Source organism: Maylandia zebra, linkage group LG17 (genome assembly GCF_041146795.1).
Source record: "Maylandia zebra isolate NMK-2024a linkage group LG17, Mzebra_GT3a, whole genome shotgun sequence".
Lineage (NCBI taxonomy): Eukaryota > Metazoa > Chordata > Actinopteri > Cichliformes > Cichlidae > Maylandia > Maylandia zebra.
In genome coordinates this window covers 4,933,909-4,959,110 of record NC_135183.1, presented here as the reverse complement: position 1 = coordinate 4,959,110, position 25,202 = coordinate 4,933,909, and the positions used below count along the sequence as shown (strand labels likewise).

General features: G+C 39.6%; 1 protein-coding gene across 3 annotated transcripts in view; it reads right to left on the bottom strand.

The window, feature by feature from the left end:
• The window catches only part of zgc:162331 (uncharacterized), a 38,636-nt gene that overhangs the window by 10,191 nt on the left and 3,243 nt on the right, over positions 1–25,202 (bottom strand). Inside the window, exons 1-2 of one of the 3 annotated variants that reach the window (XM_012924015.3) lie at positions 9,146–9,964; positions 8,526–9,036 (exon numbers count right to left, since the gene is read on the bottom strand). In XM_012924015.3, the coding sequence (XP_012779469.1) occupies positions 8,526–8,811 (286 nt within the window). In that variant the 5' untranslated portion in view covers positions 8,812–9,036; positions 9,146–9,964. The other 2 variants (XM_004568863.5, XM_076875857.1) reach the window with 2 other exon arrangements.

Here is a 25,202-nt window from a genome sequence, read left to right as displayed (position 1 = left end):
TCAAATTTATATAACAGGACTATTCCCACTTTCTCCGCGTGCATGTTCCACCATAGTGCCTGTCACTTTGTTTCAAATGCAGAGAGTCAAGTAAAACTCATGCTTGCCTTTTAAAAATGTAGGAAATGGAAATACTGAGAGGATAAATTAGTATACTTATATCACAAAAGAAAATCAAAAATGACAGAGTGCAAGAGCAGTTGTTCCCCTTCTGCTTCACCCATCAAAGAAGAGAGAAGGCTCATTTCCAGCTCCAGCTTAGTGACTTTGTTGAGCTAGTTTTAAGCTGTGGGAAGGTAATAATGAAGTTGAGTCACTGCCAAACGCCATATTGGATTGACAGGCCGGGTACAGAGGCAAGTCTTTTTTGTCTGAAGCTCACCGAGCTGGACAGCTCTGGAGTGACGACAGTGTTTGTCATTGACAGAAATACCCCTGGATCTACGTGTGTGTGTTTATACATCATCGTGAGGACCAAAAGTAGGAGTGCTACTATACTTGTGGGGACCAACAGTCGCTTATGGGACAAAATGCCCATAGAACGAGTTTGAAGGCATTTTTCAGACTCAAATTTGGTTTTACTTTCAGGGTTACAATTACATTATGGTTAGGGTTAGACATTCATTTTTGATGGTTAGGGTTAGGGTAAGCATTGTGTCAGTTAGATGTCCTCACTAAGATATGAAAACAAGTGTGTGTGTCGTGGCTTGTACCATACTTGTCCCCAAATAAATTCCTGTCAGTCAAACTGCAGAAATCTAGAAACTGCCAACATTATCTTTGCCAAAACGCTCCTCTGTGTATCACCTTTCTTGAGTGTTTCTCGCTGAAGGGAAATTAGCGAACATTATGCGGTAACTGATACTAGAGGTTGGATTGGATGGGCAGCACTGTTGCCCCACAGCACGTCCATTTATGGCCCATTTTGTGTGGAGCTTGCATGTTATTCCTGTGCCTGTGTGAGTTCCACTCAAAAACATGAGATTAGTGATTCTAGACTAACCACAGATGGGCTAGCTAAAGGTAGATAAACTGAGTAAAGTGTATTCAATTAAATGGCATATGGAAAAAATGTGCTTTGAGTGGTTAGTAAGACTAAAAACATGCAACAGTATTATACATAAGGGAAGAAGATTAAAATGGTGTGCTAATGGGAGAAACGTATGTTATTTTTAGCTGGTGGAGAAAATTTTTTTATATACAAGTGGACAGAAGTAACTCATGTTAAAATACACTGGACTCTATCTGCTACCAATGAATGCATCTTTATCCGCGTGTGTCAGCGTGTCAGTAACAGGATTTCTTGCACTAGATGTAACCTGGAATAGGCAAAGGTAATAGGCTCTGCCAAGAAGGTAATCAGATTAAAAGCATTAAAACATTTTACGTTTACGTTTTTGGCTGACCTTTTTATTTAAAGCAACTCAGAGTGAATAAAAGCAGCTTACAAGCAACACTTAAGTAGACAATGTGTCTAAAATTGAACTTTATTGTTCTTATTCGCAAAGTTAATTCGCTTTAGAGTATTTAACTTGATTAACTTCATTAAAAACACACTAAAAATATTATCTATCTATCTATCTATCTATCTATCTATCTATCTATCTATCTATCTATCTATCTATCTATCTATCTATCTATCTATCTATCTATATATATATATATAGATATATAGATATATAGATATATATACATACATATGTTGTCTCATTCAGTCAAACAATTGTAGATTTTTTAATAAAGATTTTTTGGACAGAAATGTCTTTAGAGGGAAAATAAGCAATATCCCAGACAGTCTAAAAAGGATTCGCTGTCAATTTTGGCTTGTTTAGATTAAATAGCCCAAAGGTCTGCCAAGTAACAGATATAGGCCTAATTTAGGGATTAACATTAACTCTTACACTCTGTCGCGGTTAATAGGTTGTGTTATCATGTTAACTTTGAGGCTTACAGCTTTTCTAAAGCTGAAATAACTGCTGCTTATCAGGAGTCTGCCAGTTCCTCCGCAGGAAGTCGATCTGGACATCAACATGCACTGCTGCAGCTTCTCACTCCATCTCCAGCTCAGTCTGCTATTGACCACATATTTAAAGCTATATAAACCTGAGAAAAGTCGTACAAAACAAAGTATTTCTACCAATGATTTCTTTTTATGCTGATATCTAAGTGTGCAGTGTTCAGTTCGTTTCAAGTTCCTACTTTCCAAAATTTCCAACCCTAAGACAACTGGTTTCTAATTTTATTCAGGTCTATTTTTTCTATCTGTATGCTAATCTGAAGGGGTGTAGAGCTGCCAATGTCAGTCTACTGGTCAGTTTAACATTTAGGCTTCAAATCCTCATACAATATTTGATGAATCTTATTCCCCTAAAAATTTGTCTTAATCCTTTTTTGATTGTTTTTTTTTTTTTTACCTTCAGCATCAGCAAGGAAACCACATATTGCATGTTTTAGCTTCATAATTTGCACCTTCCTGGTCGCTTCATGAATCCTAATATTTTAATCATTCATTCAGTTCCAGGATGAATCTTGTGTAGTTTATGACTAAATGTCTCCTTTCATGCAAGGAACATTATGTACAATGTAAGTTCTGTGTGAAAGATACTGCATGGAACGTTTTGGATGGTAGGTGAAATGAAGGCTGTGAATCATAATGATCTGATTTTGATTCTGATCTGATTCGATCTGAGATAAAAATCCATCGATAATTTAATAGTATGAGTAAAAACGAATAAACGTGCATTATTTGAAACATTTCACAAGAAGAGAGGAAAAAGAAGAGAAATGTAAACATAGTCAGATGTAAAAGAAGAATCACTTGAGGATAACGTGATCAATAGAGATCAATTTACTTCCAGGCAGTGGTAAGGATTCCTGGATGAGCTGCATAATGAATCGCAGCTTCTATCGATTCAGTCTGAAAGCTCTGTTTTACCCGACACTCCAAGGATCTTTGAACTAAACTTTAAGACACCTGCTTCGCCAGCCTCATCGATATTAACACTGTGAATTCTGCTAACAGGACATCTCAGTTGTGTTTTCAGACACTAAATCTTGTCTTTAATAGCTATAAATAAATAAAAGAATTGACCTTGCTTATAATAGATGCAGATTTTTTAAAGCATATTATTACAGTACAGTGAACTGATGTGGTTTGATCTTTAGGACATCCTGCTGGAAGCAGCCATAAGAAGATGGGTACACTGTGGTCATTAGAGGATGGACACCCAGTGTGGTCTTCTGCTGCTGCTGCTAATCTGCTTCAGTTTTGATAGGTTACGCATTCAGAGATGCTCTTGGTTGTTATGAGGGATTTTCACCCAGAGAACTGCCTGCTTACTGGAAAATGTTTTCAACCGTTGTCTGTAAACCCTAGAGGTGGTTGTATGTCAGCAGTTTCTCGAATATTCACACCGTCTGGCTCCAGCAATCACCAATTCAAAGTCACTTAAATCACCTTCTTCTCCATTCTGATACTCAGTTTGAAATTCAGCATGATTACTTGAACATGTCTACATGCTTAAAGGCAGTAAATAAATAAAAGAGTTCCTGACATGGCTGGTTAGTTTATAGTCATGTAGTGTTGAATGGTTAAAGCTGTTAGCTGATCGTAACAGCTCAAAAGTAATTGAAAAGTGGTGGAAACAGCTGTAAATAATGCATTAAAGGCTCAATGAAACTGCTCAAAGTGAATGTTAAACGGTCCAAACCAGTTTTTCCAACCGTTTGGAGCCACGGCACATATTTCACCTTAGAAAAATCACACAGCACACCACCAAACAGAAATGTCACAAAAACCATTTTCACCATTTCCCCCCACACACCAGGCGTAGGGGAATTGGCTTAGTTTGTCCCCAGTATACCTTTTTTGCGTTCTTCTGACCACTACTAATGCTAGGGCCTTCATTTGGGTCAGAATTTTCTCCAGGACCCAGGTCAGACTGACTACTTTTTCTTTTCAAATATTTATCTATTGCTAATACACGCTGCATCAGCTCACATCATGTGATTTGTTCTTCCTCTCCTTCTGTTTTACTGGCAGTCGGCAACCCATTTAATTAGGGCAGGTAGTTGTACTGCCCTTCAGTGGAAGAAAATGTTGTTCTGCCTGTTACGCTGATCGTTGGTTAGATAATCTTCCACAGCATACCTGATAATTTCTCATGGCACACCTATGTGCCGTGCCTCAGTGGTTGGGAAACACTTGCCTAAACAAGCTAAAAGCAATGGACAAATAGATCAGTTTACTGAAAAGTAAATTGAGTTAGCTAAATGTGTTACATTTAGTTAGCCAAATGTAATGTAAAAACTGCAGAATTAGGTTAGAGAAATAGATTTACAGATGGCTGAATTACTTGTTAAAAGCAATGAACAAATGGTTAGCTAAATATCAAGGACTAATGGGTGATATTAGCCGAATGGCCACGTGTGATAAGTTGCAGTAACAGCAGAGGGAGATATTTCATTTCAAGCCTACATGAAAAGAATTATGGGAAAGTGTTTAAACAGACTTTACATGTTAGCTGCCTAGCTGGAGTAGAAGGATGACTTTTTGGCTTTAAATAAATTTTCTCCCCCTACTGGTACTGGAACTTCTGCATGCTGTCTACCACGCTTTGGAGAGGAAATGGGTGACATCCACATGGTGAACCGACTATATGCTTTATCATGCTAGACATTTTTTTTTACTTTTTACTTTATTATTTGACTTTGTTCATTGCCTTTAATTTGGCTGCTGAATCAAAGTGCTCTGCATCTCCTATATTTAACTGAATTAATTTTTGTCACCTGACAGTGGCTTTATACTTACAAAGCCAAAACTAAAACACCTATAATGACTAAACATAAACACTGCATTGCTGCTGTAATCTGGTCCTAAAGTAAAAAATCAAACAGCTTTAAAGTGATGGGGGTAAGTAAACAGAATCTGGAGAGCAGCTTTTATCTCTTAAAGCTAGCTGATTAGGATTTGATTTTGTCATAAACATAGCTACCACTCACATGTTGCTTTTAGGAGAGTTAACATTAATCACACGTTTAGGATTTAAAATTTTTGGGCACTCTCTTGCATAAAACCTCTGGTCAAGTGAAAACCCTCCATGTGGTGCAGTGTGGCAGGCCAGCTGATTACCTGTATGTGTGTGTGTGTGTTATTAAAGCATGAAGTGCTTATTCCTGCTTGGTCAGACAGATTGCTGCAGTTGTGAAATGAGCAACTGTGTTGTTTATTCTCTAAACCTTTAAGAAGATTGCTGTCGTTTGGGCTGAGTGCGTCCATTTCTAGTGTGTGTGTGTGTGAGAGAGAGAGAAAGTGAATTATGTGTGTATTAGCCACGTGAGCTTTGCATTTTGTCATCTGCTGTAGGCTGTTTGTGTGTACACGTGAGGATATGGGCAGTGTGACTGAGAGGAGGGTGGGCGAGGACGTAAGAATAAATGGTGGAAAACCAAAAAGAGAGAGAGACAGTGGGAAAAAGTAAAAGAAAAAATACAAATGATAATAGAATAAAGAAGGGAAATGAGATGAGATGAAGAAAGAAACCAAGTGACAGAGGATAAAAAAAAGCAATTAACTGAGAAACAGAGGAGACAGGGATTGGTGAAACGGAGAGACTTATAGACAGAAAAGCAAAGAGGAATAGCCTAGATGGGCAGTGGGAGAGGAGGAAAAGATAAAGGCAGCTCATGCTCCAGTAGAGATGAAGTCATGCGAGTGGCGCTGCAGCTTTCTCTTCAGGATGAGCTGCTCCAGCGTGGACATAATGAACTTTCTTTAACTGCATCACCTGCCGCCTCACACAGCACCCACTTACACTTCTGTACCGGGCCGCGAGAGTTGAGGCTCGGGTGTGTAATGTATGGTTTTCAGGGTTTTTAGCGTTATTTTGTTATCGTTTTTATCGGTTTTCCTGGGTCTTTTCACATGTGTTATGAATAAATCTTCTTTTTTTCGGTACCGGTACTAGTTTTATTTTGCTGTATTTATCCGCGACACCTTAAAGAAAATATTGTCGGGCATAAACCGGTCCGTGGCGCAAAAAAGGTTGGGGACCGCTGCCAAAGAGGCATCAGAGAGCCAGACATGGAAACCCTCAGTTTGTACTTAAACATGCTGCAAGTGTAGCTGTCTGCCAAATCATAATCCAACTACATCGTATATGAAATGTTGAAACTTGGTATTTTGTGTTTTTTTTTCTTTTATTTAAAATAATATTTTTGGAATACGTGCATACTATGGTTTGATATTATCTTGCTCAAATAGGCAAGCCTTTTCCTGAAAATGGATGGCAACATATTGTCTGCTACTCATTGATAGTGCCTTCGCAGATGTGTGTTGCTCATGCTCGGTGCACTATTAGACCTCACCTCCTTTTTACCACAGAAGCTGTGGCATCCATGAGTTCCAAGTAGAATCACAGGACATGAAACTTTTCCACTTATCTCATAAGACTGTAGTACTGTATATAAAGCTGACAGGAGACAGCAGCATTTATTTTTTGAATGGCTTTTTTTCCTCTTTGCATGACAGAGTTGTTGCTTACATTTACGGATTTGCGTTTACTGATAATATTAAAGTTGTTTCACACCAAACATTTCAGGGATCCCATGGAAGCTACCATTTTTTTTCTCTGTTTGCTTTCCACGTTGCTCATATGAGCTCTGCAGTGATGTAATCCAACAGCATCTCTTGCTGTAGCCTTTTATTTCCTTCTAATGCTGTTTGAGCTTGTTTGTTTTTTCTCTCTAAATTGCTCCATAGTGTGATGGATGCCTAACAAGTTGAAAAAAATGACTGTTATACATTTTTATATTTAGGTCTGCCAAGTCAAAATCACATTGTATTTCCTCTGTTACACATAGGTTTAATAAAGTCAGGTTTTTACTGCTGGTTCATTTTTCTGTCTTTTATTTGGTAAATGTGAGCGCTAACGTTAGAGCTGCCATTTACGTGGCTAACTGGATTGCATTTAAATGACTTATATATAAATTGTGTCACTCAAAACGCCTCGTGTTTTGGAAGCACCTACTAGACCCTAAAAACACAATAGTTTCAGCTTCCTGCACAAAACAAGAGGGTACTATCTGCTTATTGTATACCAGCTCATGCTAATAATCAAACTGAGCACACTGTTAGTTGCAGCAGGCCACAAAGTCCACCCCAAACAATCCGGGCAGATCTGCCAATCTTAATGTCAGCCCACAACTGCTAATGGCTCAGCTGGTACACTACCACGCATCCAATTAACAAATCTCATAGTGGCTGTGGTAATCCTCTGAGACTTAAGCCATCATAGCTGTTAACCCTAACCCGTTCTACGTTTTGGAGAAAGCAATAACAGACTTTCATTGAAAGAAACAGTAGTTTTTGATGTATGTGACAATGATTATTTTCTTAACTGGGGAGAACAACTTATCCTGATTGGTTACAGTTGTCACTGATGATAATTTAGACATGAGAGGTTTAGGCTGTTTTATCCTGCCAACATTTGCTGCAAATCTGCAAGCCGCATCTTTCACAGCTTATGTATTGTTTATCTGACTTATTGTCAGATTTCTTGTGACTGAAGCCTGCTCTGTTCTGTACGGGGGTCTTGCTCCTTTTACACGTGTGTCCTTGCATGTACTTGTGCTGCCAAATGTTCGCACGATTACAAAACTGCAAGCTTACTTAACTGCAAACAGAAGGATTTACTATAAATCAAAAGTAAAGGCAGGCCTTCATAAACAGTCCAAATGACTGAGAGGCACACTCATCCACTATAACAGCCAGAGTGATAACATGCCTGTTCTATTTTGTTTTGGTTTCTTTCTGTTTTTTTTTTACATCTTTCTTGTGAGTGAACTGAAAGACAAAGTGGAAGCTTTCAGAGCGAGTAAGTTGCTTTTTTTCTATGGGTGCTCAAGCTGAAAATTTCAAACCAGCTTTAAGCAAAGGATAAAACACAAGTAAAGCACTGCATAAAACACAAGTCCACTGGACTTTTAGGTACTTTCAAAGACACTTTTGTAGATAAAATGCAGTGTTGCTTAAATAAAATGATCTTAGAGAATTCTTGTTGCTGTTGTTGTGGTTTTTGTGCTTAGGTTGAGTTCAGGTAAGGAACCAGATAAAACCATAGTGAGGTTGACTGGAGAGGAGGTAGATATGCAAAAATCTTTTTGTAGTGTTTTTGTAAATACCCCATTTACCTGGATTTTTATGCATACTGTGTTATGTTGTTATTGTGGTCCTTTTTTCACAGTTTTTGCAATTTTCCTGGATTATGTGTAAAGGGTTAGACTTTAAAAAAAGACTAAATTGACTTTTTAATACACTGTTTGTTGTTGCTGCTTGTCTTATTTGTATGAATGTTTTATTCAGTGTGGGATTTCAGTCTTTCCATAGATTCAGCTTTGGCACTCAGTCATCCTCCTCAAAATGTTTTGCTAATAAGCAAGAATGACCATTTGCCCCTCATGCACACTGAAATATTGAAGCAGTGAAAACAGTAAAAGTAAAAGTAAAAGTAAGGCATTAGACCAACCTGTATAATTGCTGGTGACACCCTGGGTCTGCATATCTGTCAGAGCCTCTGTCTGTGCTTCTGTCTGTGCCTCTGTTGGTGTCTGGGCTTCAGTCTGCAGGTCTGGCTGGAGTTGTATTGTTGTGCCGGTCAAGTCCTCTGGCAGCAACGTGGCAGCAGTGCTCCGCGAGTCCTCGGGGCTCAGTGTGGAGCCTCCAGCAGGGACCAGAGCACAGAGCAGGGGGCACAGCAGCATCAAGAGGTGGGTGCTGGCACTTTTACTGGTGGCTGCCACTTTTAGAGACATGGGTTCAGCTACTGAAGAAGAGCTATGAGAGAGGAAGAGAATTCAGAGCCTCATGGTAAGTCTCAAAACGTGGAGGAAAGATCCTGTAGAGGAAAGTTTTCTTCTTTCTTTCCTTTTTTCTCTGTCTTGCTTTCTTCAGTCTTCTCCTCTCCTCTCTTCTTTTCCTTACTCCCTTGGTGAAGAGAGGTAAACTCCCTCTGTGTGTCCTCTCATGATGCTGCTGCTCTGCATAGAGGCATGAGACAGAAGAAAGGATCGTGACAGCGTGTATATAAGTGTGTTCGTGTATGCATGTGTAGTAGATCCAGCTGTAATCTGCCTGCTCTCTGCTCACTTGCTGCTGTTTTCTCTCCAGCCTGCTCTTCGCCGTCTCTCGGCTTACTTGCTTGTGCTCTCACTCGGACTGCTGCTGCTCTCTCTCTCTCTCTCTCCCTGATCTCCAGCTGGGCTGACTGAGCTCTTGCATAACAGTAACTCACTCGCTGAGCCGTGCTGAGCTGTAACTCATGCAGCCTTAAGTCCTGATATTCCTGGTGGCTGCTCTTTCCCTCTCTGCCCCTCTCACCCTCTTGCAGGTTGCATGCATGGAGCATTGAATATTGGTGTTTACATTAAACGATTCAGACTGATGATTATTCGCTACTCGATGACAGCCAGCTAGGAGATTGCAAGCTGGAGATTAGACTACACCATGCTAAGAGAAGTTAAAGCTTCCAGAGCTTTTGGCAGAAAAAAAGAATGGAAAGCCTGGAACTTTTATCCCATACAGTATGTGGTTAGAAAGTCTGACTGCATAAACACAAGGTCCTGCAACAAACTCAAACATATCGACTACATAGGCAGTGAAACACACCAAGTGGCACAGAGAACAAATACTTGATTTAGCTCATGGCCCAACATAGAATGGCTGACACCTCAGGTCAAGTCTACCAGTATCTCTGCACAGCAGGTGTTAGCAGACTACTTGACTGACTACGGGACAGATTTACCAACACGTTGCACCGATGGTGTTTGGTGTAAAAAAATACTGTGGGTATTTACAAAGAGAATGAAGTGACAGCACAAAACTGCAGGGAGGAGAATATTTAAATGAAGCCCGCAAAAAGATTTACTAATGTTTGCGACACGCAGTTTGCTGCTGATTGCACCAATCTTTACCACAGAAAAAAAGCAATTCTTATTTTTTGCACTTGATGTTGAAATGAACTGATTGCACCTGTGTTTGGAAAAGAGCACAACTTTTGTAAATCCCCTGTAAAACTAAGCAAACCTATAAGTACTATTTGGTGATTGTGCTAACACACTATTTTGCTGCAATTTTATGCAATTTCTTTGCTTGGTAAATCTGCCGCATTGGCAATTTTAAGTTTGGCCACCTTTTCTTCTTACCTTGTCCTTCAATAATATTAATCCTGGGTTCACTGGACCAACTGTTAGATTTATTAGTGCCTATAGAAACTGGGAGAAGGAAAAACTAGGGGTTATAGAACCACAAAGTCTGCTTAGGGAGGAGGTTGGGGTGGATGTACGGGCTGACAAAACATCTTAAACACAGGAGAACTGAGTTTGTTTTCTGTTTCAAATTTTCTCTTTGCACTTTGAATTTAATTTGAATTTCTTTTTTCCCCATTGTTGTGATTCTGTCACGACGTACGGGGTGGACTCACGCGCTGGACTCCGGGGATGATGCACACAAGGAAATTTATTGCAGAACAATGTCCAAAGAGAGTATATACACAGATATGAGGCAGTGCTATGTACAAAAGGTGAGGGGGGCAGGGCTCCGGGGAAAATCCAGGGGAACACACTCGTCTCACTCCACACAATCCAGACACGAATCCACTCGCACACCCGGGGAACAGTCCAGGGAATCTGTACACAAAGAGACGCTTGTTAAATGCTGAACACATACACTGCATGGGAAAATACTTGCTGGGGCGCTCGACTTTCACTGACGCGATTCTCGCAACGATCCAGCGAAGAACAGCCATTGCTTCCCCTCTTAAATACCACACTGATAAGGCACAGGTGTTTCTTCCTCCGAGGCCGTGGGCCAAGGGCGTGAACCCATAATGAGTTCAGCCCTGGCGAGAAAGCGGAGAAGAGAGAGAGAGAGAGGACTAGAGAAAAAGAGGGGGAGACAGCTGATCAGCGACCAGCTGAACCCCCAGGCCGTGACAGTTTCTGACAGTTTCATCACCTTAAAACAGTTTTAAGAGACAGATGGTCAAATCAGAAGGTGAGATTAGCTATACGAAGATTTGAAGTGAGGTCCAGCTTTTTGTTCAGCAAAGGTCTCATAATGTCAATTCAGATTAAAGAGGGCTCCTGACAGGAAGGGGAGCTGCTATGGTTAGCTGGCTTATGCTGGAGAGACACACATGAATGTGTCAGCAAACCTACAGCAGAAAAGGGAGAGATGAGTAGATCTAAGAAGGCGACCGTGGCTCAGGGGGTTGGGAAGCGTATCTGTAACCGGAAGGTCGCCGGTTCGATCCCCGGGCTCTCTGTCCTGGTCGTTGTGTCCTTGGGCAAGACACTTTACCCTACTTGCCTACTGGTGTTGGCCAGAGGGGTGCGATATGGCAGCCTCGCTTCTGTCAGTCTGCCCCAGGGCAGCTGTGGCTACAACCGTAGCTTGCCTCCACCAGTGTGTGAATGTGAGAGTGAATGAATAGTGGAATTGTAAAGCGCTTTGGGTGCCTTGAAAAGTGCTATATAAATCCAATCCATTATTAAGAATGCACACCTTCTAAATTTTGCACCTTCATGTCAAACAGCAAGTCTAGCAGGCTGATTTGCACCCTATTTGATGGATTTTATTCAAAATATTAAAGAGACATTTTATCACATGTTTGTAGCCTTGCAAGATAAGATAAGCCTTTTCTTGTGTTCACTGAAGTCAGGAACTCAGCCCAGCATCCAGCCGTGAAAACTGTCTGTCAATCCAAAAATAGTAGCCCTAGATTACCCCGTGAGGCAGATTTGAAGCTTTGGTGACAGCAGTGTAAGAAATTATCTAGCATGCACTGTGTCTTGCTATCTTCAAGCAAGGTTTGAGAAAGTACACACTTGTTTGGCATTATACTCCCAGGTCAGCCTGTGACTATCTTACAATATGTCACCGTTCCCCAATAACTCACCAGTTGTTGACTCTTTCACAGAAATGAACAGTGAGCATCAGGCATGTTCAAATCACAACAAGGAGGATGTGTTTTGGTGACACAGTGCACAAGGCTTTATTTCAATAAGACACTGAAGCCTGTGAGGTGAGTTTGATGCCTTAGTCCAAAACTGAGTTTCTCTGCTCATTAATTTATCATCACTGTTTCTGATTATCTTTTTTGCTGCATTCATGTGATCAAAAACGTGACTTGAGTACCTGACTGCCTTCTCTTGCGTCACTAAATGTGTGCACTATCGTCCATTTGTGTTTAACTGTATGTGTGTGTGTGTGTGTGTGTGTGTGTGTGTGTGTGTGTGTGTGTGTGTGCATGCATCCTCATGTGGGACAGCGTATGTCACAGGTGTAACATGATGACCCTGATAGCTCTTGTTGATAGCTCTCAAGTCAGAAAGTCCATGCAAAGATATGAATTATTGATGCAGCTGGGACCAAAAATAGGAGAATGAGACAGAGAGAGAACAAGATGTGTAGAGCAAGGAAAGGAGGTAGAGTCTGAGAGGATCAAAAAGCAAGAGAGGAGCGGACAGAGTGAGCGATGACATGAGAGCGAGGAGGAAAGCAGTGGGAGAGAGAAAGACGGCAAGAGATTGAAAAAGAAAGAACGATGGAGTGATCTGGCCCTTTTAGCCTGCGAAAACTGCCATCTATCAAATGTTCGGCCAGTAAATGGGGGCTCACTAGGCTCCGCTGCTGCAAACTACATTATTTACAGCTACAGCTTTGCCAAAATGGACACAGGGATGGCTTCAAAGGACTGATCCAAGGTTTTATTTTAAGCCATCAAATTATAGCTGAACAAGACCAGGTTTTTATGGGAAAAGTGCTGCTGGCATAAATCACAAAATGTGGCTAGAACAGAGAAAAGGTGGCTTCAGGTTTGAGCTTTAACCTCTAATGCAAGTGTGAACTAAAATGCTGGCAGAAAACTCAAACACAGTGAATGTTTAAATTCTTCTCAATAGCAGCATGTTATATAATATGTGATATGTGAATTTCTACTTTAAAAATGTAGTCAGCAATATACTTTTGATTTGACATTTTTGTTATCATCTTCATGTAACCCACCAAGGGATGGCAGAGTTAGCTTTAAGCTAACTCTTAAAGCAGAGTTAGCTTTAAGCTAACTCTGGTACAATGCATCCAATGGGGGGCATTTGTGTTAATAATGTACATGGTCTCTTTTCAAATAAATGTCAATAAAAGCAAAAACAAATACTTTATGTGTAACATTAAAGAGATTTTTCATAGGAAGGGACACTGAGCTCTCATTGTAGTTTCCCCTTAGCTATAAGGAGCGCCTTAAGCCCCTTTTCCAATATTAGCTACTCGGATCGACTGGTTTTCCATTACAATTGAGTACCTCCTAATGTGCGTGGTCATTGTCATAGAAACGTCCTAGCATCCCACGATGTAATTAATGAACGATACAACAAAAGTGGACTTCGTGGCAAAGATATACCAGGCGGTTTTGATTTTCCTGAATGAGATGCTCTCACAATCGAGTGAAACTACTGACCAGCCAGTCTGTGGCATGCAGTCTGAGAACGTCACATGTTAGTACCTGCTAGGAACTCTGGCTGAGCAGGTACTATCTTAGTACCTGGTACTGCCATCTAGGGCAGAAGGATTTTTCTTTACTGGTTGTTGCATGCTTTGTTGTGTTTGATGATAAGAGTATTTTTCTTTTTTTGCATGCTTTTACTGTATTTATTGGGACTTCTTCTGGAGAGACTCCTCCCCCCTGCTTTCCCTAACTAATTAGATACACCTGGAGGGCATAGAGGACGGCAATCAATCAGGCCTCCCTTGTTGTTGGTCGGAAAAGGGAAACATAGCTGGCAAAGGCAGTGAGAGCCGTGGGGTGGCAATTGGCGGAAGGGCGCGACAGCAGGAGAAGAGAGAGGGTCCAGTTGATGGCAGCTAAACACTAAAGGCACGGAGCAGTGGCAGGCAGAGTTTGGAGCTTTGCCCTCGCGGGTGGAAGGTGGTGTGGAATGGCGAGGAGACGACGGAGGACGCTGTCAGCCTGGCTCCCACTGGTGGACTCGGCGGACCCTTAACGGCCAAGAAGTGTTGCAGAGCCTGATTGGGACCCTTGGGACTTTAGCTCACTGACTGAGGACCTTTTGGACTTTTATTGTGCTGAGTTTTATGTTTTAAAAAAAATTCTCTTCCCTGGTCAGGGTATTTTTATGCTGTAAATAAAGTGTATTTATTTTTATTTAACTATTTTAACCGGGTTTTTTGTCTTTCTGCTTCCGTGATCATCCCTTGCTGCTCGTCCAGTTTCCCTTCTAGTATACACCCATGACAGTACCAGGTACTATGACCTAATGATAAACCCTGAAAACCGTGGCAAACCATGGCGAGTCGATTCAAGTAGGTAATAATGGAAAAGGGGCTGTTGTGGTATTTAGACACACAGCTCATTTCATTTACCTAATTTTGAGGCTTGAAAAGCTCTTGGGAGCCCACTATATACCACATGCTCAGCACCGAACCAAAAATTAACTGCTAGCTGGAAAACCCTTAAGTTTTACAAGTTAAGAACATAGACAATAAAAAAAACTGATGGAGTCACCCACTGATCCTAGATTGTATATTTTGAAGCTTCAGCATTAGCGTTTTGGCCACTACTGTGTTGGCCTTTTGGACTGAGAAGTTCCTTTGTCTGTATCAGTGTTGGTCAACTTACTTGAAAAAAGTAATCAGTAACTAATTACTGATTACTTCCCCCAAAAAGTAATCCCGTTACTTTACTGATTACTTATTTTCAAAAGTAATTAATTACTTAGTTACTTTTTAAAAACACGATTTACAACCTGAATAGGTGATAAAGCGATAGATCTTTCAGCCCAATTCTACTTTTTTTACATAATCCATCATACAAAATGTAATCAAATGGAAAAGTCTCTTTTTTAAACTTGTTTTATTAGTTTTAATCTTTTCACTTCATGCATCAAGCAAAAAAATTTTTTGTGTTTACACTCACTCTTTCAAATAGATGCAAGTAAAACACAGCAGAAAATAAATAAAGTCAAAGACTAGCGGTCCTTTTGCTCTATTTTCACCTGTAAAGCAGGAGTGGCGTAGGCGGAGGTTTACCCTGGTGCAGGTGTGCCGCAGCGGTCAGTTGAAGAATCCGCGAGTTTCTCTGTGAATTTCCCATTACGTCGTTGCGCACTCGGTGCTTGCTTGGAAGTTTAGGGGGGTTTTTCGCTTTAAAAAGAAGTTTCCTTCCCACGCACAACGGACGCTAATGTTTTTAGTAAGGTCAGTACTTCCACGCTTTAAACGCTGCACGCTCATACTCTCTCCCGCACTGGATATTGTTGATCTGCACACAGCTGTTGTCACAAACGACGCACTTGCTTACGTCACTGTCATGAGACCTTCTCGCAAAAAAATCACGGTTTTTGTAACGCAGTAATGCAGCGTTCCTACGGGAAAGTAACGGTAATCTAATTACCGTTTTTGCAATAGTAATCCCTTACTTTACTCGTTACTTGAAAAAAGTAATCGGATTACAGTAACGCGTCTGGATGCTAGCTAGCCTCTGCTAGCTTGCAAGATGCATTGATAAACTGCACTGGTGCAATGAGGATATGCTGATATGCTAAGTAACAGGCTAATAAAATACTTGAAAAACATCCAGTCATAAAATTACATAAATAAAACTACGAGCAAAACTGCATAGCATGCCAGCTCATTATTTATTTAACAAAAAAGAAGACAAAATTCAGTGAAGCAGTATGTAAACCCTTCCAAACAAGTATGGTTTGTTTAAAAAGTTCACACTCAGGTTTCTACTCTCACTGACTTAAGCACAGTTTGATCAGATTATGTATAATGTGCTCCTTGCTGTGTTTTTTGAACATCTATAAATAATTACCACATTAATGCTTAACAAATTCAATAATAAATGCAATGAGAAAGTATTTTTTAGTACTCTGCATTCCCTCTCCTGATTTCTTGTTTTGCTCACAGTTAAATGCTTCAGAACATCAAACATGTTCTAATATAAGTGACTCATAACCCAAACAAATACAATGTGCAGTTTTTAAACAATTATCTAATTTATGTCAGGAAACAAGCTTAAACCTGCCAGGCCCTAAGTGAAAAAATACTTACTGCCATGTTAAATCACGACTTAACTTAACCACAGCTTGAGTAAAAGGAGTCCAATTGTACTAGCCACACCCAAACCTAATAATCACCAGGCTGTCTAATCAATCAATCAATCAATCAATCAATCAATCAATCAATCAATCAATCAATCAATCAATCAATCAATCAATCAATCAATCAATCAATCACTTGTTTGGTTATTTTAGTTTGGTTAATATTAAAATGTGTTTGACGATCTGAAACAAGTGTGATATATATACAAAAAACTAAGAAATCAGGAAGGGGGGCAAATACTTTTTCACAGCACTGTATATCTCATGCCAACAGCCTGAACAGACTATCAGCATTTACTCAGCATGTTACACTGTGAGTGAGGAGGTTGGATGTTGAATGCAATCAGCTGGATTGCTTTAAAAAGAGGAGAAAAGCACAAAGAGGAAACTGAAAGTCAGCTGGGTTAAGAAGCGACAGACATGGATAGCAAGGGGAGGTGACAGATGTTCACGACATGTTCACACTTTTAAGCCAAACATGTTTATTGACATGTCTTCTTTCAGCGGTATAGTAAGATTCAGTGACACCTTTGATACGGTTGAATAAAATCACTACTATTCGCCTACTGACTAAGACAATAATCAGTTTAGGATTTTTGATGACAAAGTTTAATGTGCCTTCATACAAATATAATAATGTCAAAAATAATCCAGTGTCAGTAACTATTTAACACTCCAACACAGTGGCTGGAGGTATTGCAAGTTAACACTGTTTGCCATCTGCCATAAAACACAGGGTAGGACACTGTTACTACCCAGCTCTTTCTCATTCCCAGGGCGTCAAATGCTGGTGTTTTGTCAAAGCTGTGTCTCATGACACAAGCTATCCCTTGGCATCACCTGGCTATGTCTCAGTAGTGAGAGCAGTAAATTGGAGCAGAGTCATCAGTAGGATCTTGCTGCTACGTTGTCACATATAGAAGATTACAAAAAAACAACTTGGCATTTTTAAACATGCACAGTTATACTATTATAATCAAACAACAATCTAAGGAAGTAATTCCTTGCATTAAAATCTTACCAATGTGTGAGTGAAAATGAATGGAAAAACTTAGATAAAAACATGCAAAAAACACAAGGCTTCCAAAAGAACCACACTTTACTGGCTGACTTTACTCTGCTACCACCGTATCACCAACTGTGAACTATATCACACCTCAAAAGAGGAAGATAATCTGCCATGATCTAATATTGGTACTGATGCACTAAAAGCACTGATGCAAAAGGACAGTTTATGTATATAAGTTGCAACACCAAGGGCATTTGACAGAACAGCAGCGTTTGACTCTCTGATTTAGTACATAATAACTAATTTTGGGGAGTTTTGTGATCACAGTTTTTATTTAAATCAAAATCAAAATCAAAAACAAACAAACCAAAAAGTAGCTATAGAAATAGCTAAAAAGCAGCATACTAATTTTAAAGCATTCATCCTCCTCGCACTGGCTGTTTCTCTTAAAAAGCTAGAATATTAACACCAGATTTCCCAGTTTTTGCGAACATCAGTCTTAAGTTTTGATGTCTGGGAGAGCGTGGAACATCACAACATAAAAACTCCAGCTTATCAACCAGAGAGAGAAGCCTCATTTTGCTCTGATGAATAATAAAGCTGCCTGCATGTACAGTGTGGTTAGTATGAGGAATATTAAACATTAGAAGTCTGTCTGTGTGCGTATACACTGAGGCGGAGACAATCTGCAGCACAGTCACTATCAGCCTAATCCCTAATGCGACATCTTAGAGCACATTAAATACTGTTATATAATAGAGAAACAGAACACTCACGTTTTCGTGTTTCTCTGTGTGTTTTCATTTCTGTCTGTCTGTAGCTGTTATGTTCAAGCAGTTGTATACATTCTTATGTATTCTGTCACTGCATCACATGGATATATATATTTATAAAAACGTCAGCGTCTGATAGTTTATATTTTATTTTGAATTTAAATGTCAAATAGCTTTATGTGGGAATGTTATGACATCATCTTAAGAGCCACCCAATTTTGCAGCTTTCTCCCACAGTGCAGAGCATTTTTGCTCATTGTTTTGGTTTTATGGCCACGCATTAAAATAGATTTCGAACCAAAAGTAACAGTTAGATTTGGACTTGACTCTTTCTGTTTAATAAAGGACTTAGTGGTTTGAATTACACATATTACTCCATGTTAATCGAATCGTTCAGATCTAATGTGCAACACTGTTTCTTGTTTGAGTCTTTTTTTTAACGGTTTTTGTATTTTTTAAACTTAATATTAAAGCCTTCATATGTAAAGTTTGTCTTAATTGTCACAGCTTCTGATAATACTGTTAAAGATTAGACTGCAAAAAAGTTCTAACTTTCAAACAGTGTATGCTGGCAGCACCCACGAGTGAATTCATTCAGCTCATTATTTCCAATGAAAGGAGCAGATTAGTATACCCAGCTGCTTGTACAAAAACAAACACATTGTAGATTGCAGAAACTCAAAATGATTAAAATCTACATTTAAAGTGCTAAAAAATGAAGCTAAAGCTCTTCAAATGTAGGACTCTCCAAAAGCAGGTTAAAAAGCAGAAAAAAAGGTTTTTAAGGGTGGCTATAGCTAATGTCTCAGTTCATGACAACAGTACAGGAGGCGAATTACTATATAGTGTTGAAATTGAATTAGCACCCAAGGTTTAAATTATTAATGCCTGCTTTGAATGTCAGGGGTGCTTACACAAAACTACAGGGTGGGCCATTTATATGGATACACCGTAATAACATGGGAATGGTTGGTGATATTAAAGTCCTGTTTGTGGCACATTAGTATATGTGAGGGAGCAAACTCCTCAAGATGGGTGGTGGCCATTTAGACGTCGGCCATCTTGGATACAATTTTTTTTTTCAACAGGAAGAGGGCCATGTGACACATCAAACTTATTGGTAATGTCACAAGAAAAACAATGGTGTGCTTGGTTTCAACATAACTTTATTCTTTCATGAGTTATTTACAAGTTTCTCTTTGTTCACAGCCATTGACATGTCGAAGAGGTTAACACGCGAGCGGATCAAAATTGTGTTGATATCTGGTGAACACAGTAACTGGGTTATTGCAGCAGATCTCAATGCAAGACACCCAACGAGACCACCCATCTCCCATGCTACAGTTAGCAAACTGCTTGCTAAGTTTCGTGAAGCTGGTTCAGTGTTGGATTTGCCAAAATGTGGACGCAAGAAAACTGTCACTAATGAAGAAACATCAGTGGCTGTCCTAGCTTCATTCAGCAAGAGCCCACAGCATAGCACTCGCCGCATGTCACTGGAGACTGACATTAGTCGAACATCCCTTCGGAGGATCTCAATGAAAACAAAAATTGGAACAGGACCCTCAGTTCACGCAGAAGATTTTGTTCAGTGATGAGGCAAACTTTTATGTGAATGGTGAAGTTAACAAACAAAACCACCAGTATTGGTCTGACACTAACCCACATTGGATGGATCCCTCCAAGACTGTTGGAACAACAAAAGTGATGGTTTGGTGTGGTATATGGGGTACAATGATAGTGGGTCCATTCTTCATCAATGGAAACCTCAAGGCCACTGGATATTTGAAATTACTACATGATGATGTGTTTCCCTCTTTATGCACTGAAGCTGGCACGTTCCCTGAGTTTTTCCAGCAAGATGGTGCAGCACCACATTATGGGTGCCAGGTCCGAGCATTCCTAGATGAACAGTTTCCTGGAAAGTGGATTGGTTGTTGTGGGCCAGTTGAATGGCCCCCAAGGTCTCCCGATCTGACCCCCTTAGACTTTTATCTTTGGGGTTATCTGAAGGCAATTGTCTATGGTGTCAAGATACGAGATGTGCAGCACCTGAAACTACGGATACTGGATCCCTGTGCTGGCCTTTCTCCTGCGGTGTTGCTATCAGTGTCACGGGGTGCCGAGGCAGGCCGTGTGAAAATATAAACAGACCCAAGATGCAGACTGCGTAGTTGTGAGCGAGCTTTAATAACCAAAGGGGTGGAGTACAACACAAAGCAGGGGTGGCGAGAAACAGAACTGAAAATACTCTAAAATGGGAAAAACTAGAACTTAAACAACAGAGAACACAGGGAGATTACACACAGGTGGGGGACACAGCTGGGAGGGATTAACGTGACGAGACTAGGGAGGCGAACTGAAAACACTAAGACGCAGACCTTCACAATAAAACAGGAACTTACACATGCAAGGACACAGACTAAGAAACGCGGACTAGATAGAGGAACACACGGGCAGAACAGAGTAAACACTAAACAGAGGAAGAACAGAACCAAAAATCACACTAATAGAAAACACAAAACCCTGGGTCAAAAGGACCCAGGACCATGACAATCAGTGTGTGAAGAGTGGGAGAAGAGGGTTGCATTGACAATTCCACACAATGGGCAGCACATTGAACACATTTTATAAGTGGTCAGAAACTTGTAAATAACTCATGAAAGAATAAAGTTACATTGAAACCAAGCACACCATTGTTTTTCTTGTGACATTACCAATAAGTTTGATGTGTCACATGGCCCTCTTCCTATTGAAAAAACAAAAGTTGTATCCAAGATGGCCGACTTCTAAATGGCCACCATGGTCACCACCCATCTTGAGGAGTTTGCCCCCTCACATATACTAACGTGCCACAAACAGGACTTTAATATCACCAACCATTCCCATGTTATTACGGTGTATCCATATAAATGGCCCACCCTGTATAACCACAGAACTATAACCACTGGTTGCCTTAGCTTAGCTTAGTTTAGCTTAGCGTCACCTCAGATAATCTGAGTCTTGGAACTTGTTTGTGGTGTTTGTGGTCTTATCAAAGGATTTAACAGATAATGAGCCTCAAATTCTTCCAAGGTGGAAGAAGGTGGAGACCAAACTAGAGCTAAAAGATCTCAAGAGAGAAGTAAATTTTAATATTTGCAGAGTATTCATAAAAACCTACAATAAAGCAGCACCCGGAAAGGAAGCGGACCTTCCTGAAAGTGACAGACACTGTTTACACACTATATTTGACCTTATACTATCATTTAGGTTTTCCTGCAGTTATGTCATTTTGTTGTGACTGTTTTTCTTCCATTTTCATTGAAACCAGACCGACCGATCAGATTTTTTCATTTTCTGTTTTCATTTCAAAAAATGAAATCCAGGTACAAATTTGATGTAGGGATATAAAAGCAGGCACTATTTTCTCAAAGTTTAGCTGCTATCAGCTCCTATACTGAACATTTTTTTCAGCTGACCTCAAGAAGCCAAAATCATCCTTTGCAGCACTGAAAGTTTTGTATATTGGCCAGCATGCTTATGTGCTTTCACCATTGGTAATGGAAAGTGAAGCTGGGATGCCGTGAATAGAAAACAGAGGGTCTTTGTTTGCTATATTTGACTGCTGTTTTCTCAATCCATGCTAGTTTCCTAGTATGTTTCCTTCTGACTTCTCTCCCTCATTTCTTGTCTTCATATTTTTTTGTGTGAGTTATTCCCTCTCTTTTCCTTACTTCCTGTTTTATTTTGACAAGTAATTTGCTCACGCATCTTATTGTGTTTTTACTTCCTGCATGTGTGTTTTGTTTTTTGTTGTTGCCTCCTTTATGATTCACCGCCTGCCTTCTTTTTGTTTTCCTATTCATTCGTTCCCTATTAGTTCCCTGTCTGTTTATGGTCCCGTCTCCCTGTCTGATGTCTGTTTGCATTCCTGTCCTCTGTGCTCTTCAGTTCCTTATGTTTAACATTTTTTTTAGACATCACTTCTCTAAAGTATTACTCAGTGCCTTTTCTTTGACATTAAATCTAATTGAAGATGAAAAAAAGTCTTATTGCTCAGACTGCCTGACTCGTGTCTTTTATTTGGTTCCTAGCTTAGACAGATTGTAAACACTCTTGCAATAAGATTAGGAGTCAGGTGTCGCCAACTGTTGCAAGATTGTGGATCTATGTCACCAAAGGCTTCGTTCATATTTTATACTGATTTTGTTATGATTGAGAATGATATTATATATATATATATATATTGCTCTAGACCTGTCTGCTTCCAAATGAAGCTGCCTCATTACTTTCAGTCTATCTGCACTGCATATAACGCAGACACAACATCATCATACCCAGCGATAAACAGCTTACAGGGTCTTACTGCAGCACAGTGGGAAACTGTAGATTAAAAAAAGATCTGCCCTGATTGGATTCATCTTTCTACGGCATTAATGATGTGTTTCTTTTTTTAGTTTCTTTTTTTTTTTTCTGATGAGAACCAGTTGTATCTTGAAGCATCTGTTCCTGCTGAGACAAACCACATTTGACCCCAGAGGAAGGAAGCAGTCAAACACGACAGAGGGGATTTGAAGGGCAAAGCTGCTGGTTCAAATCATAGACTGTTCAGAAACTGTGGCCCAGCTGGGGAATAAGTTCCCACAAGAGGTTCCTTGAGCGGTTACTGAAGTATTGTCGTGTGTGACACAAGATTGGGCTTATTTGTTTGGACTAAACAGAAGTGCTTTTAGTTTTATTTGTTATTTTTTATTAATATTTAATGGGGGGAAAATGTACTGCCCACACTGGTTGATTGACTTGTTGAGAGCTGGAGTGTAGCCTGAAAATTCTGCTTTGCCATCACTGAGGTAACTGTGACACATGAGATGAGAAGTCATTGATCTCTGTGGGGGAAACTGCACCATCACAGCATCTGAAGACCAAAGGAGTGTAAAATAGAAGGGAAAGACAAACATGATACACGAGGGAGGAGAAAACACTGAGATTAAATGTAATGTAATGATTAAATGTACACTGTAATCAGAAGTTAAAAGTTAATGCTTCCACTTTGATTCTTCTCTGGTTTCCACACCTGGACACTCAATTTAGTTCTCAGGATTGGAACACTTAACCACTTCCTAATCTGTAGGATGAGGATTTAAGGGAAGATCTGAGCTTTGGGTGACTCCCCACAGCGTTGACGTTAATTTGGGAGGGAAGTAACAGTGGCAGATTAAAAATAAGCAGTCAGATAAACATGTGAACTTGCAGTGACACGTCGAGAGGCTGGGGGACTGGAGTCCTGTAGAGTGTCTGAACTCCTGTCTGATCTACACCGCAGGGTGCAGTAAGAGTCCAGTAATAACTGGTACAAAAAGTGATTAGACGCTGCTGTTTTAAGAAGAGTTAATGACAGTGAGGCATTTTAATTTATAAAAAATGAATAGGAGCACAAATTGATATAAATGTCTTTAAAACTACGTTTATCGTTTTAAAAGAATTGAGTGAAAACTACAAACTATTTCATGTGAACTGAGGTGGATTTGGCTCTCAGTTTCGATTATCATAATATAATATCAACTGTTTCTAATAATAAATTAATTAAAATGTTCAGCCTTAATCTAGATTCCATTTCTGTTTACCTTTTATTTTACAGTGGATGTGTATCTATAAGAGTGCCATCTATAAAACAAACCATGCCAAATGCTCCAAAAACATACCTTGGGGAGGTATACAGCACCATCTTGTAGCAATCAGAGGTTAATGCAGTTCAACGGTGGAAATCAGAGAGCACAAAGCGACAATTGGCAAAGAATTGAAACCTATATTTTGCTGAAAACAGTACAAACACAACGTTTTAAATGTAGAACTTTTTTACATTTTTTTAAAGTGTATATAATTTACTTTTAAAGCTGATGCCTCCCTCATTAAACATTGGACACGGGTGTGTCACTTAAACACTACCTCTATGCTTGTTAGAGATTATGAAGCAGTGTTTTTCTACTTCTTCTTCAGTGCTATACGAAAGTCTTGAGCTACCCCTCATTTCTTGATATCCTCCAGGCTTTTTTGTAATGTTTAAAGTGCTCTTGAGCTATAGTTTTCCAGTTTTCTGAACTTTTAAAAGATTTTCTTTGGAGTTTCTTTCAGTCCAGTCCTTGTATCTGACCATTATCATAAGAATTTTTTTTAAAATTCTTGTTAAACCACTAAACACCAAAACATTCAAGCATTCAAGCATGCGACCCAAGGTATGAACCATACACATAACAGAGAACCAATTTTAAATGATATCTTTGGGCTGCTTGTTACTTGTAGCCTATCACAGAAATCAACTTGTTCCCATATCTTTAGCAAAATCTATGAAAAATGCCAAAGATGACAGTTTCACTGGCATAAAATAGTATTTTTACACCAAAAACGTTAATCACAAAGCACTACTGACATATTTCAGCATGTTTTGCAGCGTGTCCTTGAAGATATCTGGGGAAACTGGACAAATGGATGACAAAGGAAGAAGTGGCAGACCTAAAAACAAATATCTACAGCAGGTGAACAGTATTTGACCACACCTTTGTGTTTCAAGGGCAAGATATCTCCGCGCTTCCTGCCCATTGATCCTGCGATAACCTCACCTTTTGTTAATCTTCTCATTCCCTCGCTACTACTTAAGATATTCTACATGCTGGAGTCTTATGTGTTGCATTTGTTTTTGATAAAATGTCTTGCTTTAAGTGGCTTACTAGTTAAGGACTAGTGTAGCACTTGACCTTTTTTTAAAAAAACCACAAATCTGTGCTGATGCCGAATGTGTAGAATGTCTTTGACATCAAAAAGACATCTGGGTGGAAACCTGTGTTCATGTAATCTTCACTTCTATCTTCACTTCATCCTAAAATGAGCTCAGGCCCAGAGAAGATAGCATTGTTTCTGGATCTTGTGTACATATGTATATTTTCTTTGCATGCTACAATTTTCTCTTGCACTGAAGAGTGTACAGAGATTTCTGTGGATTCCCTGAACCCTTCTCCTTTACCGTTACTTCTGAAACCCAGTCATGTTACTAATTAAACTAATTAGCGGTGAGATGGTCCACCAGTTGGTTTTTCAGCATAGAAGAAGTTTTCCAGTTTTTTTTTTAAATTGCCCCTGGCTTTTTTTTAATGAATTCAAATTCAACCAGACCTCCTATTTTTTTAAATCCATTTTAAACATTTCATATACTGTCTCTACTCCTATTTTAATTAGAAATATTCTTTACTTTTTAAACATTCTAT